The sequence below is a fragment of the Equus asinus genome, chromosome 24 (genome assembly GCF_041296235.1).
Source record: "Equus asinus isolate D_3611 breed Donkey chromosome 24, EquAss-T2T_v2, whole genome shotgun sequence".
Lineage (NCBI taxonomy): Eukaryota > Metazoa > Chordata > Mammalia > Perissodactyla > Equidae > Equus > Equus asinus.
Genome location: NC_091813.1, coordinates 14620009 through 14637214, shown reverse-complemented (window position 1 = coordinate 14637214; position 17206 = coordinate 14620009). Strand labels below are relative to the sequence as shown.

Sequence of the window (17206 nt, the reverse complement as noted above, 5' to 3'; positions counted from 1 at the left end):
AGAGCTTCTGCAAGGCAAAGGAAACCAGGAACAAAACAAAAGACAATCTACCGACTGGGAGAAAATATTTGCAAACCATATTTCCAACAAGGAATTAATCTCCAAAATATATAAGGAACTCATATAATTCAACAACAAAAAAACAAACAACCCAATCAAAAAATGAGCAGAGGATATGAACAGACAAACAGATATTCTTTCCAAAGAAGATATACAGATGGCCAGCAGGCACATGAAAAGATGTTCAACATCACCAATCATGAGGGAAATGCAAATCAAAACTACAATGAGACATTACCTTACATCTGTTAGAATGGCTATAATTACCAAGACTAAAAACAACAAATGTTGGAGAGGATGTAGAGAAAAGGGATCCCTCATACACTGCTGTAGGAATGCAAACTGATGCAGCCACTATGGGGAACAGTATGGAGATTTCTCAAAAAATTTAAAATAGAAATACCATACAATCCAGCTAAGCTACTACTGGGTATTTATCCAAAAGAACTTGAAATCAATGATCCAAAGAGACTTATGCACCCCTATGTTCATTGCAGCATTATTCACAATAGCCAAGATGTGGGAGCAACCCTAGTGCCCATCGACTGATGACTGGATAAAGAAGATGTGGTATACACACACAATGGAATACTACTCAGCCATAAAAAAGACCAATTTGTCCCATTTGCAACAACATGGACATACCTTGAGGGTATTATGTTAAGTGAAATAAGCCAGACAGAGAAACACAAACATCATATGATTTCACTCATATGTGGAAGATAAACAAATACCTAGACAAAAAGAACAATTTACCAGAGGAGAAGGGGGTTGGGGGTGGGCCTAAGGGTAAAGGGGCGTAAATATATGGTGACTGACAAATAATAATGTACACCTGAAATTTCACAATCTCATAAAATATTATGATCTCAATAAAATTAAACAATTTTAAAAACTATCCTTTTCATTGACCTTGCATGTTTTTATGAAGTTTTACATTAAACGCATAACACTAAAGGTTAAATATGAACCTGGAATAATTATTTAACAGAAAAATGACTAAAAACAAGAAGTAACCAAATTTTCAATATTAAACATGATTGGTTAATTTAAAGTTTTCATAAATTAGTCCTGAGCTTTATTAAATTTTTCTATTTAAACTTGTTATAAATACAAGGAAAACTTGTAAGTAATTTGGACATGTTGAGAACTGCTTAAATATTATTAGCACTATTTCTAGTTTGTAACCTGAAGTGTAATGCATAACTGAAATCTTTATTAAACGCAACTTATTACTGATATAGTTTGATAACTATATAGTTGTGTATATATATTACATAAATAGTTTATATAATATATAGTTAAATATATATTATATACAGTTACATATATATAATTAAATCTTCAAATCTGTTTTTTTTTTTAAAGATTTTATTTTTTTCCTTTTTCTCCCCAAAGCCCCCCAGTACATAGTTGTATATTCTTCGTTGTGGGTCCTTCTAGTTGTGGCATGTGGGACGCTGCCTCAGCGTGGCTTGATGAGCGGTGCCATGTCCGCGCCCAGGATTCGAACCAACGAAACACTGGGCCGCCTGCAGCGGAGCGCGCGAACGTAACCACTCGGCCACGGGGCCAGCCCTGTCAAATCTGTTTTTTTTCAGTAGAGAGGAGGAAGAGAGACTTAGATACAAACCTTGTGCACACATTCAAATTCAGGTGATTGAGATCATCTTTATTATCTTTTACAGCAACATCTAAATCAAAGGCTTCTTGATTTTGGATAGATTTTTGACTTCTGGAAGACCCTGAATCTTTCACATTATAAATAATATTAAGCTGCAATAAGTAAAAAATTATCATAAATAATAAATTAGCAATAAATTACTAGCAATAAGTTGACATCATTATGCATTCTAAATATTAGGTAATGATTCTCTGGCATATATCCAACTAGACTTGCAATCTTTAACCTAGAAGAAATTAGTTTTACTTGCTAACAAAGTATCATTATTAACAAATACTGTTACAAAAGTTTATAAACAATGATTTTAAAAATTAAGAAAATTGTTAGGTAATATCCAAAACAAGTATCAGACCATCGTGGATGATATTCACGAGTGTCATTTTTTTCAAATAATGTAAAACATTCTCTTCAGGGAAAAAAGTGCAACTATTGCCAACTTTCTTGAGAGCATCCACTAATTTCCATGCTCTGCTGCCCAACTGGAGTGATTGTTCAGAAACTGGAAACTTAGAAACTCAGTAGATAAATCAAAACTAAAACAGTTTTGGTTAAACAGAAACCTGTTCAACTGCTAAGGCTTCTTGCTGATCATACAACGTTTTTCAAAGATGATAAAATAAGTGATGGATTTCAAGTCAATTGGGTCTTTTTCAGCATATACTCTGTTCCCACCACCAATGTGAAAGGTGCCCGGGGACACTGAGGAATGCGGGGACCAGTGTTTTCCTCAAAGGGATCCTAAGATCAGAAGCTCAGGAACGTACTCAAAACTTCCCAGGCCTGCCTCATGCCAAGCTGGATTGGAATCTACTTAAAGTTACACCTCTTCTACTTTTTTTGATACCAAGGTTCATAGGCCTTACTACTGCCACGCAACATCGGACTTTCTTTCACTTAGACTTACGTCACTTATACACACACACACACCTCTCAGAACTAAACATCTAGGAGTCATCGTGGATTTACATGCTTTTAAAAACTCCTCTCTCTAAGCCTTCATCTTTCAAACCTAAGACTTCTGACTTCTTATCCTGCCACACCAAGCTTATACAATCCTTCACCCCCTCAATCTTCTGGTTATCTCACTCAGAATATTTTCCAACTCTTTCTTAAACAATTAAAATTACAGAACATTCCTGAGCAGCTGAAGAAGTTTCACACAATTGGAGAAACAGTCTCTGTAATGTTCATCATCCCCTTTCCAGTGGCGCAATTGTCCCTAGAGACAACATCATCTGGAAACAAACAAGAACCACTGGATTCACCCTGGGTCACGGTGATACCCACCCATAACAAAGTATTCGGGTTTACACTGGGCCCGCAGCAAAGCTCGACTGCTCACTGAGAGCTTCAGGAGATGCTGCAGTTCATTTCCAACAGCTTCGCTTCTTATTATCCAAAAGAGGTTAACATTTACCTCATACCAGAGAGTTTTCTTTGCCCTCCATTTTCCAGAACACTGACAAAAATATCAGCTAAAGGAAATCTCGATACCTCTTCCTGGGTGACCAACTTTTTTGCAATGTTCTTTCCACCATGAGAAGCACCTATTGGTCCCTACCTTTTGTTTTCTGCAAGTTAATGCAGATGCAGGACTGGTGAACATCATGACCAGGAGATACTACACTTACTGCTGTTTCCTTCAAACTTCATATAAAAATCATTGGCCTTCAGTCATTTATCTACATTTGGTTTATCAAGAATGAATTTCAACCAATTTAGTGATTTAAGTATACATAATTTTTCAGTTGTATCTGAACTATCCTGTGTATTTACTTTTGGATTTACTGTTTTCTCTGAAAGATGGCTTAGGAATGAGAATTTCCGCATGGCCTTTGTTATTAAAGACCAATACAAATTATTCACTCTTTTCTCTTTCTATCCTTTTGATTGAATACCATTCCTTTTAACTGTGGTCATTTTTCCTTGATTGTTAAAAAACAGTTACTGTGTTTTGAGTATCATATAACCTTACAATATTTGGAAGTTTCCAAATTACAGCTGACCATCAAGCATACCTGTTCTCTCGACTCGACAGCTGCACTGGTTTTTGAAAAAGTACCTGTTCTCTATAATAGCCATTTTTTTACTTTCTCAGTAAATCTTTCAGATTTGCTTGGATTTTTTTTTTTCTAACCAAGCACACAATCATTTTTGGTCCTATCACATATTATTTTGGGTTTCTAACAAGATGATTTTAAGTCCCTAGGATTTTCATGTATTGCTTAGTATAATAACTATGCCGTTGAGTATTTTACATATTACTTCCATTTTATTCTAGCCCTATGGCACCATAACGATAGATTTCTTTATATTTTCTTCCAGTACCAGAACACAGAACACATCAGGCTTTAATTGTCTTATTTACTATTATATAAGACTTTACATTAAAGGAACACATATCCTATCTTCAAGTCAATTACATGTAATATGTTGTTGACTTTTATATTGTTAGATGAATATTAAGAAGTTGTAAGTAAAATGCATATTTGTTTATCAAGTCATAGAGGAAACTCTACCAGCATTACAATTTCTGAGCTGTATTTTCACAAAAAAGGTGGAAGTTCTCAACAATTCACATGAATCCTATTAGAAGAGTTTAATCATCACTTCAAAAAGCATATAATACTCAAGAAATACTTTTCCAATAGATTATCAATCCACATAGTTGCTGCCTACTCACTAGCTAGTAACATCTCTGATACTCCTTATTAAAGAGAGTGATTTATGTTGCCTAAGTCATAGAAATAAATAGTTAAGAATTTTACATGTTATCTAAGCTAAAGACTTAGCAGTGCCCCAAACCGAAGAATTATTATAGCAAGTCACATTTAACTAAACAAAAATAATCATTATTACATACCTGACAAACAGCAAATCCAACACCCTTTGCGGAAATATTAACTGTAGTTGGCTGTACCGCAGCAAGCTGAATAAAGATGGAAAAAAAATGAGTAAAGCTGACTTTCCATATCTAGGTCCTTCCAAACAGCACAGAGGTCAGTGTTATCCCGCATCAGAAGCAAGCGATCTGTGGAAAGCTCCAAGAAGTTTACATGGCCTCACATGTCAAAAGCTACGCGTCCACCAGGCAAGAGAGCTAGAGGGGAGGATGCACACCCTCAACGCCGCCCCACCCCTGCTTTCGGCAAGGCGCATTAGTGCTGTGAACAGGTCTGCCCTTCTGCCAGGGCTGAAGCATGAAAGAAAGGAAAAGTCAGCTCCCTCCTCCAGCCTCCCTTGGGTGCACCTAGTCCTCCGGCCTTCCTGAGAATACAGTGGCACACCATCACTGACCATGGCGAACACTATTCCTTCTTCTTCCTCTGCCACCACCTCTTCCTCAGTTCTAGCCTTGAAGCTCTCAGTTCCATCCATTACCCTCAACTTCCCACAAGGTTAACCAAGGGAATAAAGTTAGGGTCTAGCGTGGTCCTTTATTCCCTTTTGCAGTAAGAATTCCACTGCCGGTTCTATCAGTTCTCCTCAGGACATGTGGTGCAGCTGACAAGAGCACACGCTCTGAAAGCCTGGGTCAAAGCCAAGCTCTAATGTTACAGTCACATGATCCTGAGCAAGTTACTTCATCTCTCTCAGCCTCAGTTTCATCACATGTACAATGGGGATGAAAGTACTTCCCTCTCAATGTTGGTTTGAGAAACAAATGCACTAGCACATGTGAAGAAATCTGGCACAATGCCTGCAAAGAACAGGGACTTGGTGGGTGTTCACTCCCTTCCCAATATGGTAGTGCTCTGTTTTCTCCTTTTGCAAAGTTTCCATCCCTTCCTCCCTTCCTCAGCTCAGCAAATTCAACCAAAGGAGGGCACACCTTCCTCCCAGTCTCTTCACGGGGCTCTGGGAACAAGTCCTTGCTGAAGTCAACTGAATGGAAATAAAGCAGTATTCCAGCACAAGGAATCATCTACTCAGAACTGTAAATAACCACCCCCTTGTCCACACCTCTGCCGTCTGGAGGAGAAAGCGGTTCTGTGTGTCAATCAGAAACTTTACAGGACTTGGTGAAGTGGGCCTCATCACAGTCACTTGGATATTTGTCCTTTCTGTGTTCATCAGAGCTGCAAATTCAGACAGGGCCTTCAAGGCCACAATGGTGTCCTGTTGAGGAAAGAAAAACATTTGTGCATATAAGTGTCTATCAAGGTCTCCAAAGAGCACATTTAGTAACGGTAGGACACCCGCTACACTTTCATACACCTTCCTTGTGAGTGGAGCTCTCCTTCATTCATCTTTGAATCTCCTTGACCCAGAGTACAGGAGAGGCTCGGAAAACATCTGCTGAATGGAACTGAGCATCTACTCTACTAGTTACCACTGAAGGAAAACGGCTGCGATAGACAGGGGACTAATGTATTCCATATCGATAGCACATAGGTGTTTATAATTGATGATGAGAAAAACCAACATTAGTAACTTAAACCTTTGACTTATGTTACTAAACTTTTAAACTGCCAAGCAATTTTACGAAGCCATGAAAAAAAGCAATCACATACTTCCTAAAATATATATATATATGTATATAGATTAAAAATTAAAAACTCTCATCACTCACCTGGGTAGACACAAAACCTCCCAAGCGATTCCTCTGCCTGCTCAGCCATCTCATAACTGGGACTCCCGCAGAAAGCTGGCCCTGCAGGAAGTGTGAGAGCAGGGCATAGGCAGCGACTTCAATATCCAGGGAGCTTGGCTGCCAGGACTCAGAAAGTCTGGACACTGATGACACCCAGAACTGCACGTCTCCTGCAAGAGAAAGCAACAACATTCTGAGCAATTACAGAGCAATTACAATTGAATATTCCTACACTGGTCCAAAGTTCTACTTGACTAGCATAAAAATATGTATTTCTATATGTTTGAATATTTACGCCAAGCAAATACATGTATATTCACACACACAAATAAACACGTGCTTATCTGTCACTTTTTAAACTATTGCAACTTATAATTTCTCGTCCTTTCCCTATTGCTTATATTTGAAGATGTTCTGATGAAACTATTTTCCCAAGAGAAATTCCATATGTTCAGCACAAGCCTAAACAGCTATAAATAAAAGGAAAAAACATACTATATTCCAGAAGATAATATACATAACTTTTCTGACCAGACCATCCCAAAAATATTTTAGGACACATCGGAAAGAACTCGGGTCTTGGAATCTGCCATTAACCAACTCTAATATTCCAGGAAACCTGTCTTTTTTTCATTATCTGAAAGTTGGTGTTATAAGTTCAAAATTCAAGTCCCCAAGAAAAAATGAGGGACGCTGGCCAACTCAACAATCTTCCTAGAAATAGTCCTGCTGGCCCCCAGAGGGCCAGCATCTAAATATCACTATGTAGATGATGACTGCACTTGGGTGGAGGGGAAATGAGTACCACTTAGCCAAGCAGAGAGGAAGTAACGTCAAGGACTACTTCAATCTCTACGCAACAGTCTTCAGGTCCCCAGCACTGCACAGGTAATAAGGTAATAACTCAATCTTTAAGTTACTGCTAATAGTGATATTTTTTACAGTCTCAGAAGTTTCTGTGTACTTCCTACAGTTATTCCTTCTTGAATTAACAGAGCTTAGAATCAATGGACATTACCTAAAATTATTTCTGCCCACCCATCCCATCTCTCTCTCTCATTCATACACACGCACGCACACACACACAGACACGCACGCACATGCACACACACACACACGCACACACCCTGGATCCCTGCCTGCAGAGGCCATTTGCAAAGTAACAATACCTGTGCTTTTTGTCCTGTTGTAGCCCAAAAGCAGCCCCATTCAAAAAAGGAAACAAAAACAAAATCATACACACAACTCACTAACAGCATTTTTTGGCATTTGCATTTCAGCCCACATTTTTGAAGACTTGCTATGTGGCAGGGACTGCACATTCTCTCAGTCAGTCCTCGTGGCACCCTAAAATAAATGTTCCCATTTTACAGGAAGGGACACTGAAGGTCATAAAGGCAAGTAGCAGAATCAGAATTGGAACCCAAGACTCACCACAACCCAAGGTCGTAACGACCACTCGAGGCCACCAAACCAGAAACGTGTCAGAGAACTCAAAGGGCAACTGACACAGGGAAGAGCATATCTGAAAGAAGGGAACACAGGAGCCCCGAAGTTCTCTAGAGAGTGGAAACAGCACAGCCATGTCAGACCCGCCTTGATCTCATCTGCGTTCCGTTTTTCATCCCTCTCACAGGATGTAAATGTGACCAACTTCAAATCTAGTTTACAAAACTTTCTCACATAGTTTATACATCTCATAATGCATAACACTGAACAATCCCAAACGGATCCCACGCATTACCTTCTCGTTCTGCTCTCCAAGTCAGCATATCCAAAGCCTCCTTGGCTTTGGGGCTCCTCACGGATGACAGCGCATGAGTAATAAGGGCTAGAGTGTAATTGTCTGAAATTCCTCTGTTGAATTCAGACTCCAGAAAGTTGATAGACTCTTGCACATCAATATTAGGCTTGAAAGAAACAAATACATATTTTACAATTCAAAATGACCCACTACCACTTATTTAAATAAAAAGTATTCCCAAACATTTATTCAAAAAATAATTTCAGGGTCAGAGTCAGTGCCTGCCTTTGTCCTAGGCAACGGGAATCAAGGATGATCACTGACATTTAAAGATCTGCCATACATTTTGAAAATAACATTGCTTTTCAGTTTTTATAAGTAAACAGGCACCATTCCTTAGAAGGAATAAGAAATAAGTAGAACTTCTGCAAGCGTTTCTCCCAGTGAATATCACGAACTCAGATGAGAGCAGAAAATACAGCTTGAGAAAGATGTTTCTCATATTTGACCTGGGGAATTGAAGCTCTAAATTCAAGTGACAGTTTATCTTCTATATCCTTAGTATTGGTCTAGGAAAACAGTAGGAGCTTAACGTAGATAATAGCTGTTTTTCTGATCATGTGAAATGCAGTCAGCATTAAGCAGTAAACACATCAACGACTGAGATGACTCTAGAGCAAAATGAGGCTTATTACCAGAACTTTCCATGCACACTCACTCTCATCCAGACATTCACGCCCACTTAACACGCTCTTCAGAGTGTGGTGTACTCTGTACTCAAGTAGCAGGCATTGTAACTGCTCCATGATATTTTAGAAATAAAAAAATCCTTCACAACCTGCATTTGCTTGAATGTACCCCCAAATTCTGAAGAATCTTCCATCCCCTAAGAAATTGAAAAACCTTTTCAAGGATAAAATATATATTGACTTTTTTTTACCAATTGCAAGTATTATAACATTTATACTAGAAGGCATTTTTAGAATTCTCTTAGTTACTCTGAAAAAGTGGGTTAATATTTTTATTCTCTTATTTTGGAATGTGGTAAACAATGCAAAGCAAAAGGGTGCCCAAATTCTAACTTCGAATGTGATGTAAAATTGCAAAACTCTTCAAGTTTCCAGAGACACATTTGACCCATCAAGATCAACCTTCCTTGTGATTTCCCTCCCGTGAGTGATTAAATTAAAGATTAAATACCTGATATTTTTTATATCCCAGGAGAGAAGTCACAATATAAGCTGTAAGCGTTACTGGACTTGTACTGCCACCTTGAAGCTCACTATGGATCACTCTTCCTGGCTCCCAAAATTCACCACTGGATTTCTGACGTCCTTTGAGCCAAGTAAATATTCTGTGCAACACATTCTGATCAATATCTATGTAAGGATCAGCTTCAAGAAAACATCTTAAAACAAAAGCTGACAACCTTGGTGAAAAAGGGAAAAGAATTATGTAAAATACACCTTATAAAGTTCTCCAAATACACTTAGCAAGAAAAACAACAACAACAACAATACTTTTTTCCCCATCAGAAGACTCACCAAAGGGAGGATCACGGAAGAAAGAACAAAGGGAAGAAAGACAACAAAGGGACAACGTGAACAACTCTGCCCAGCAGGTGCACACAGTTTCAATTTAAGTGTTGCCAAGAAACTCCAGGTCAACTCACAAAATAGCAGATTTGGAAAGGAATTTAGAAATCATCTAATCCAGCCTCATTATTTTATAGATTGAGAATTCGACAGAGACAGTTCAATAAACTGTCAAAGGTTATTCATCTTTGGACTGTTCTGGTATTTACCGAGGAAGATCCTATTACGCACTTTGCTCAGCCCTAAAGCTGTGGATGAAGTGTATATAGTTCGAAATCAAACTGTAGTACTGTTAAGTAGAGGAAATGAATATTTTCTCTCCTGTAGGATAGGCATCAGCAAATTACAACCCATGGGCCAAATCTGTCTGGGCCAAATACAGCCCAGTGTCTGTTGCATGTACCTCTCCCCTGCCCCTACACCTGAGAATGGCTTTTCAAGGGAGAAACAGAAAAAGAGAAGGGGGAGGGGAGAAGGAAGACGATGAAACAGAGACTCTGCGTGGCCTGCAATGCTGAACATATTTACCATCTGACCCACTACAGAAAAAAGTTTGCTGATCCCTGGTACAGAACACTAAATATTGAGCTGAAAAGAACATCAGACAATAAAACATTGAAACCTTTCTATTTATGGATCTATATCCTGACTTATGCCAAAACAAAATTTGAAGCAGATCTGTTCCACCCTATAAAAGATTTACTGTGGTAAACATTACTAACATTCAATAATATCCAGTTCTCTTTTACTTTGTGCAGAAGAATCCACTTCCTTGCCTCCCTGAAGTTAGGGATGGCCACGTGACCAGCTCTGACAATAGCAAAGCGGAAAGAAATGTTACACCTAGGCTGACCAGTCTAACTGCCAGTGCTGGACCCTACAGGCTTCTCCCCAAGCAGTGGCCGTCCTGGAGCCTCCTGGAGTCACGGCGAGAAGGCAGCAGCTGAAGGAAGACGGCAGAGCCCCCTGCTGACCCACAATGGAAATGCAGCCCGAGCAGGAAAGAAACCCTTGTTGTTAATAAGCTACCATCGTGCTGCATCATGGCCTTCCAGCCAACAACAGCATACACGACAGGGGTCCTGTAAGATTAGTACCATACAGTCTAGGTGTGCAGTAGGCTGTGCCATGGGTTTGCAGGAGAAGAATAAATTCTCCTCTACCCTTCTGGGTTCTTCTGGGTTCTTCGGGCTGGTCTAAGAATTAAGTTGACATGAGACAGATTAACAGGAGAAAAGCAAACAAAAGATTAATAACATGTATGGGAGAAACCTGGGAAAACTGAGTAACTCACCAAAATGGCAAAGCCCTCACCTTAAATACTGTCCTCAGCTAAAGACAAAGATGATGATGGGGGCAGGGAGAGTCAAGGACTTCCAAGGGAAGAAGGCAATTCACAGGGAGGAGAAAAGGAGCAAACATTTGGAAAACAAGCATTTGGCCACACAGAAACAGAAGACACAGAAGGGAGCCCAACAAACAGGCTTTTCTAGATTCCTCCCTGTCCACCACTAGTTCATATGATGCTAAGGTCACAGCTGCTTCCTGAGACAGGTTCTTTTATCTGAATTCTTTTAGGCAGTTAAGGGGTAGTGACAAGAAAAACTTTCCGAGTCTTTTGTTCCTTAAAAAAAAAGCCTAAAATAATCCTCCTGTTAAAGAGACACATTTTGGGGTGGCAAATTTTGTTCCCTTCTGTACACTCCATGATGTTGAGACAACAAAGTCGCCTAATGGTGCATTTCTCAGGACGCATCCCCGTTGTTGAGCGACACGTTGACCGCACTGAGGTTCAAGGGGCTGTTTGTTCCCACAGCATGCCTTCTCTAACCCAACTGACACAGCTGGTCTATCTTTTTCTGAGTCAGTATGAAATTGAAGATAGAGCAAGGAAAGAGTATAATCATCCAAAATCAGCCTCACAGAGATTCCATTCTAGAGGAAACTCTGCACATTTATTTCTTAATTCCATCACTGTTTTTCATAAAAAATAACCCTGAAGAAACTATGTTGACTGCATTAACACAAAATTCATGCTGATCACGTCAGATTGAAGAAAGAACTATGTCACAACCATGCAGTATTTCTAACATATTTTTCCTGTCAGCTACAGCACCATCATGAAGTATTTTTACTGCTGCTTTTCCCACCAAAAAAAAAAAAAGATTTATGATCTATCTTTTCTAAATAAAAACCTTTGATTTGCTAGTATTCTTTTAAAGCCAGGCCATGGGAAAAGCAGCCTCTGAGCCCATACACAGAGACAAATCCATCAATGTCACGGCCATCATGACCTAGCGAGAGCCCTTTCCGTGACACGGATTTGCTCCACCAGCAGAAACACTTACCAAGTGCTCCCAGAGGGGTCATCCTTCCCAAAGGCACTGAAAGAGCCGTCTTCCCTCTGATAGAGAAGTTCTCTCTGGTAACCTGGAGACGCCAAAACATATAGACAATGCAGTCAGCTTGCGATGAGCGGAAGCTTCTAATCAGGGTTCACGCTGGGACACACGGCAGAGAGCGGGCAGGAGGACGGCATCACAGCACAGTTAATACTGAACACTTTCTATAAGTCTCGTGGGAGACTTAAGATACCAGGACTTTTCAAGCAGAGTGTGTAAATTAAGAACTGTGATATCCCCAAATTACAGCAAATTCAGAAGAATACTGTAACATAGACAAGAATTCTAGCCATTCGAAAGCAAGCAAATTCAAGGCAGAATTTTATTTAATTCAGTGGTTTTCACTACAAATGTTTCAATGCTGAGCCATCTAAAATTGTTTGCTAAATAAGGAAAAAACTATCTAGAGTATCGTAAATAAAGTTAAGGCTAAAACAGAAAGAAAAAATACTTTCTATTTCCAAGCTAGCAACAGAGGGGGGAAATTGCTAAATAATCTATGACAATGCTGGCTCGAAAATGTTCTGTCTGTGGCCACATGAGGTAAACCAAAAGACCAACAGTCTGCCCACCACGGCAATTCCAAATTCTCACTAAAAAGAGAACTTCGTGGTAGTAATGAAGTCTCACCATAGAAGTAAATTGGGGAGGGCGTTTAAGGCTCATGCAGCTGCTTTAAGAAAAGCAGCTGTTTCATATTTGCAAATAAATGGCTGCAAATAAGAGACAGATGTTTCATATTTTCAAAGCGATGCCCGCAAGTCTCAAAGTGCGGTGACTGAGAAATCATAGGCCAAACACTAAAAGATTGACTAAACGGCCTACGACGAACTAACCCCCTGAAAATGAAATTAAAGTAGCCAGTACGCATGATCAAACATCAAGCATAAGCAAGAACATCAAGCACAAGCCAAAGACATTTCCAACTCAAGGCATCATCAATGATTGTCGATAACCAAGAACTTTTCCTGAAGATACAGGACTGCACACAGGCAGGTGAGGGCACACAGCGTGAGCCTCACAGCGCAGCCATGGAGAGCCCGGCAACCAGAGTCATTTGTAAATTGTTGGCTTCACTCCCTAGTAAACTCTAGTAGCAAAAAAATTTTACTTTATGAATACCACGTTTTAGAAGCATCTATAACTCTAAGTAATTATTCATATTTGACTAACAAAACATAAGCATCAATGGTTTAAAATCACAGTTAATCTGCTCTTGCCATGTCCCAAACTGTTCTCCTCGAGCCTTTCCACAAAAAAACCCCAGAGCTGAGTTATCTGATTTAAGCTACAGTACAACAAAGCATGTAAACAGCAAGACATGTTTCATGGTGATCTTTAAGACCTACAGTAAAAGAAGTAGAAACAACACCTAAGTGATGACAGAATTTTGCTTAATTTGAAGAATGGGGTGTTAGGTTATAATTTTTATGTTAAAACCAAAATAGGGAGGGGGAAGTGGTGTACCCACAACATGACTAACAAAAATGTACAACTGAAATCTCACAAGGTTGTAATCTATCATAACATTAATAAAAAAAAAAAACCAAAATAGGGTATGGTAATTAAATAGCCAATCTTTATCCAACAGTGACTATGTGTCAGGAACTGTTCAAAGCCCTTTTCAGGTATTAATCCAGGTAATTCTCACAACAGCCCTATGATGTAGATGCCATTATCATCCCCTTTTTAGAGATGATGAGACTGGAACTCAGAACACACAAGCACAAGGTCACATAGCTCGTGGGCACTGAAGCCAGGCCTCAGCCAAGGTCTGTCTCCCAGGCCGCTGTTTCCTCATTCAGAACTCTTTCTATGATTAAGATATGAATAGTTCTTAGCATAGTACCTTTTCCACGGCAAGCTCTCAATAAACAATAGGTATCACTCCATAATATAAGCATAGGAAAAGGCTTTCTAACCATCCAATTTTTAAGAGAAAATTTGACAAATTTGACTACAAAAAAAATTGTTTTAAATTTTTCCATGGCAAAACACACTATTAGCAAAATTAAAAGACAGATGATAAACTAGAAGAAAATATTTGCAACATATAAAACAGATAAATGGCTAATATTAAATACATAAATTTTATGTATATGGTTATATATTATTACTATATATCTATACATATACATATATAAAGAACTTTTTTAAATTTAAAGGGAAAGACAAAAAATCCTATAGGAAAAAAATGGACAAAAGAGCAGACACTTCATAAAAAATGACGAAAGACCTTCATATATGAAAAAAGGTCCAACTCCATAATACGCAAAATGAAAATTAAAACTGAGATACCATTTCTCACCCAGCACATGAGCAAAGATTCAAAAGCTTGACCACTCATCCTGTTGGGAAGGCTGCAAGAAAACCAGTGCCTGTCCATTGCTAGAGGGCATTCGGAATGGCACAACTCCCATGCAGGAGAACGTCTATAACTTCTGACGCAATAATCCCACTTTTAAGAATCTGCTCTGAAGATATACCTCCAACAATACAAAAATATACATGCATAAGATTATTCACTGCAGCATGTTAATTGCAAAATATTGGAAACTACCTAAATGCCCCCAAATTGGAGACTGGTTGAATAAACCGTGAAACATACACACAATGGAGTACCATGCAGCTGTGAAAAAAGAATGAGGCCCATCTCTCTGAACTGATGTTGAGTAATTTCCTGGATATATTGTTAAATGAAAAAGGCAAAGCCTAAAATAGCATATAGAGTTTACTATCTTTCGTGTAAGAAAACTAGGAAATAAGAAAATACATATGTATATGTTCATTTCTGCCAAGAGAAAAAGAAATTATCAACTAGAAACTAAGGAAGTAAGCTCCCTACAAGGGGCAGAGAAGAGGGGTAGGAGAGGGAAAGACACCCCTTTGCACACACCTTTTAGGGTAAGTTTGACTTTTGGAAGGATATTAGTATTCTACTTATTCAAAAAATCAAATAAATTAAAAGATAGGCATTATTAACACTACATCAGTTTACCTTTACACATTGTAGTTTTCATATAACCTTGAAAGAAACACAACAAAGGGCCAGCCCGGTGGCATTAGTGGTTAAGTTCACGCACTCTGCCTCAGCAGCCCTGGGTTTGCAGGTTTGGATCCCAGGCATGGGCCTACACACCACTCATCAAGCCACGCTGTGGCAGCATCCCACATATTAAGTAGAGGAAGATTGGCAGAGATGTTAGCTCAGGGCCAATCTTCCTCACCAAAGAAAAGAAGAAGAAGAAGAAACACAACATATAATCTCTTCCTTTTTCAGAGCTGGTCGAGGATCACAGAGAAGCAGAATAATTTTCTAATATTCACAAAGGAAAATAGCAAAAGAGTCTAAGACATTCTCCCTCGGTTTCCAGTTCAGGACTAAATCCATCAGACAGCAGAGTTTAAGTATGAATTCAATCAGACAGGGGAGAGGAGGAGAGGGGAAGGGAAGAGACAGAGTAGAAGGGAGGAGGGGAGGGGAGGTGAAAGAAGAGAAGAAAAGAAAAAACAAAGGCCCAAACAAAAGGTTCGGGCCTCCATCACTCAGGAGGTTTTGCCGTGGGGAGAAGGGCCAAGCTTGAGGAGGACAGCGTGTGCCTCTAAGCCCCCACAGCACATCAACAACTGCAGGTCCAAGTCCAAGTGACTGTAAAACTGTCAGGGAGTTGAGCTCACAGCGGTGAGGTCAGTGCTTATGGAAATCACCCCTCAGCTGGCAGGCCTCCAACAGTCCCCACCAACAGCAACAACCAGCACGGCTCTTCCACCAGGGCAGCCGGCCCAGAGGACGGGGAGGACTCACTGATAACCTCCAGGTGGCTGCATTTCCCGAGCTGGTTTCGACAAAACTAAGCCTCCAAACCTCCAGCTCTGCTTCCCTGGCCAAACCAAGGAGAGATGAGAGCCTAGAGAGGGCTTCTGAGTCTCCCGGTGGAGTCTCCTGTGCGGCTCCTTCCTCGTCTTACACTGGCCATGCACTATTAGAGAGCCCTCGCTGCTTGTCCTCCAGCTCCTCCACTCCATAAGCAGAGAAGGACACGGCGGACTCGGCTGGGACGGTCCTTGTTAACACAGCAGTTCAGTGTTCCAGTGTAGTCATCTAAACTGGACACTTCTCATCATGATAGGTGAGAAAGGCAGAAACACAGTTTTCTCAGGAGTTTATGAGAAAATAAGTGTTGTGCCCTTAAGTTCACAGTTTTATGAATAGATCTTGAGTCAGAAAGTATTAGTATAATCAGAATTTAGAGACACTCGTAAAAATTAAAATACGGAAGTCGAGAGGGCTATTAGGATAATGACCCATGAGCTCTTATCTATAAAGGGTCAGATAAGATGCATAGCTCCTGGCTCATGAATTTTCATTGGAATAGCCATCAATGTAAAACATTTACAGCTTACCATAACAAAGATGAAAGTATTTTTTATAGAAACACATAGAAAAGTAACAAATTCTAAACATAATTTGACTTGGTTTACCTCAAGTATCAAAACTGCACATAAATGAAGAAGTCAAGTCAGCTCCTTGTGACCATGTGAATCACTTTCTCTAGTAAAAAGATAATAAAAATATTCTCTGTACAAAAAGAAAAGTAATCATTATCAACTTCCTTAATCCCTATGACACGAAATGGAAACTGAGAACTTGACCAGGGGTTTTTAGTGTCTTCACAATTGCCTTTAGCCACTCTTGTGATGACCAAATGCACTTTAGAATTCTGAAACCTATTTTTTTGCTGTTTTTATTTCAACAGAAAACACATAATGTGTTTCCAACGAGGCTTGGTCTGAGTCTCACTCGAAAAACTGAGCCAGAGACACTGTGATTTAAATATCTGAGGAAAACAAGTGGTTTCAATCTCAAATTAACAGGGTCAGAATTTCCAGTCTTTATCAAAAACAGTTTTCGTTTTATGGTTCTATTTTTCTTTTTGACAGCAAAAGATACTTCAGTCAATGATGTAGCTGTTGTTTTGACCAAAAAAACAATGGATTAGGTTACACAGTTCCTGGGCCAAGCATGATTTAAGGAAAACAATGCACTGTTCATAAATGACATTCAAATAATAATATAATCATGACTCATGCCAAAGCCACTTTAATTTCTTAAAAAATAAAAACAAC

At 39.3% G+C, this 17206-nt stretch overlaps 1 protein-coding gene across 14 annotated transcripts in view; it reads right to left on the bottom strand.

The window, feature by feature from the left end:
- CD109 (CD109 molecule) overlaps positions 1-17206 on the bottom strand; it is a 195019-nt gene that overhangs the window by 18843 nt on the left and 158970 nt on the right. For all 14 annotated transcript variants that reach the window (XM_070496480.1, XM_070496473.1, XM_070496476.1 and 11 more), the window contains 7 exons: positions 12026-12107; positions 9283-9511; positions 8083-8248; positions 6318-6508; positions 5708-5863; positions 4608-4673; positions 1694-1836 (listed from right to left, as the gene is read on the bottom strand). In XM_070496480.1, coding sequence (XP_070352581.1) covers positions 1694-1836; positions 4608-4673; positions 5708-5863; positions 6318-6508; positions 8083-8248; positions 9283-9511; positions 12026-12107 — 1033 coding nt within the window. The remainder of the gene's footprint in view (positions 1-1693; positions 1837-4607; positions 4674-5707; positions 5864-6317; positions 6509-8082; positions 8249-9282; positions 9512-12025; positions 12108-17206) is intronic.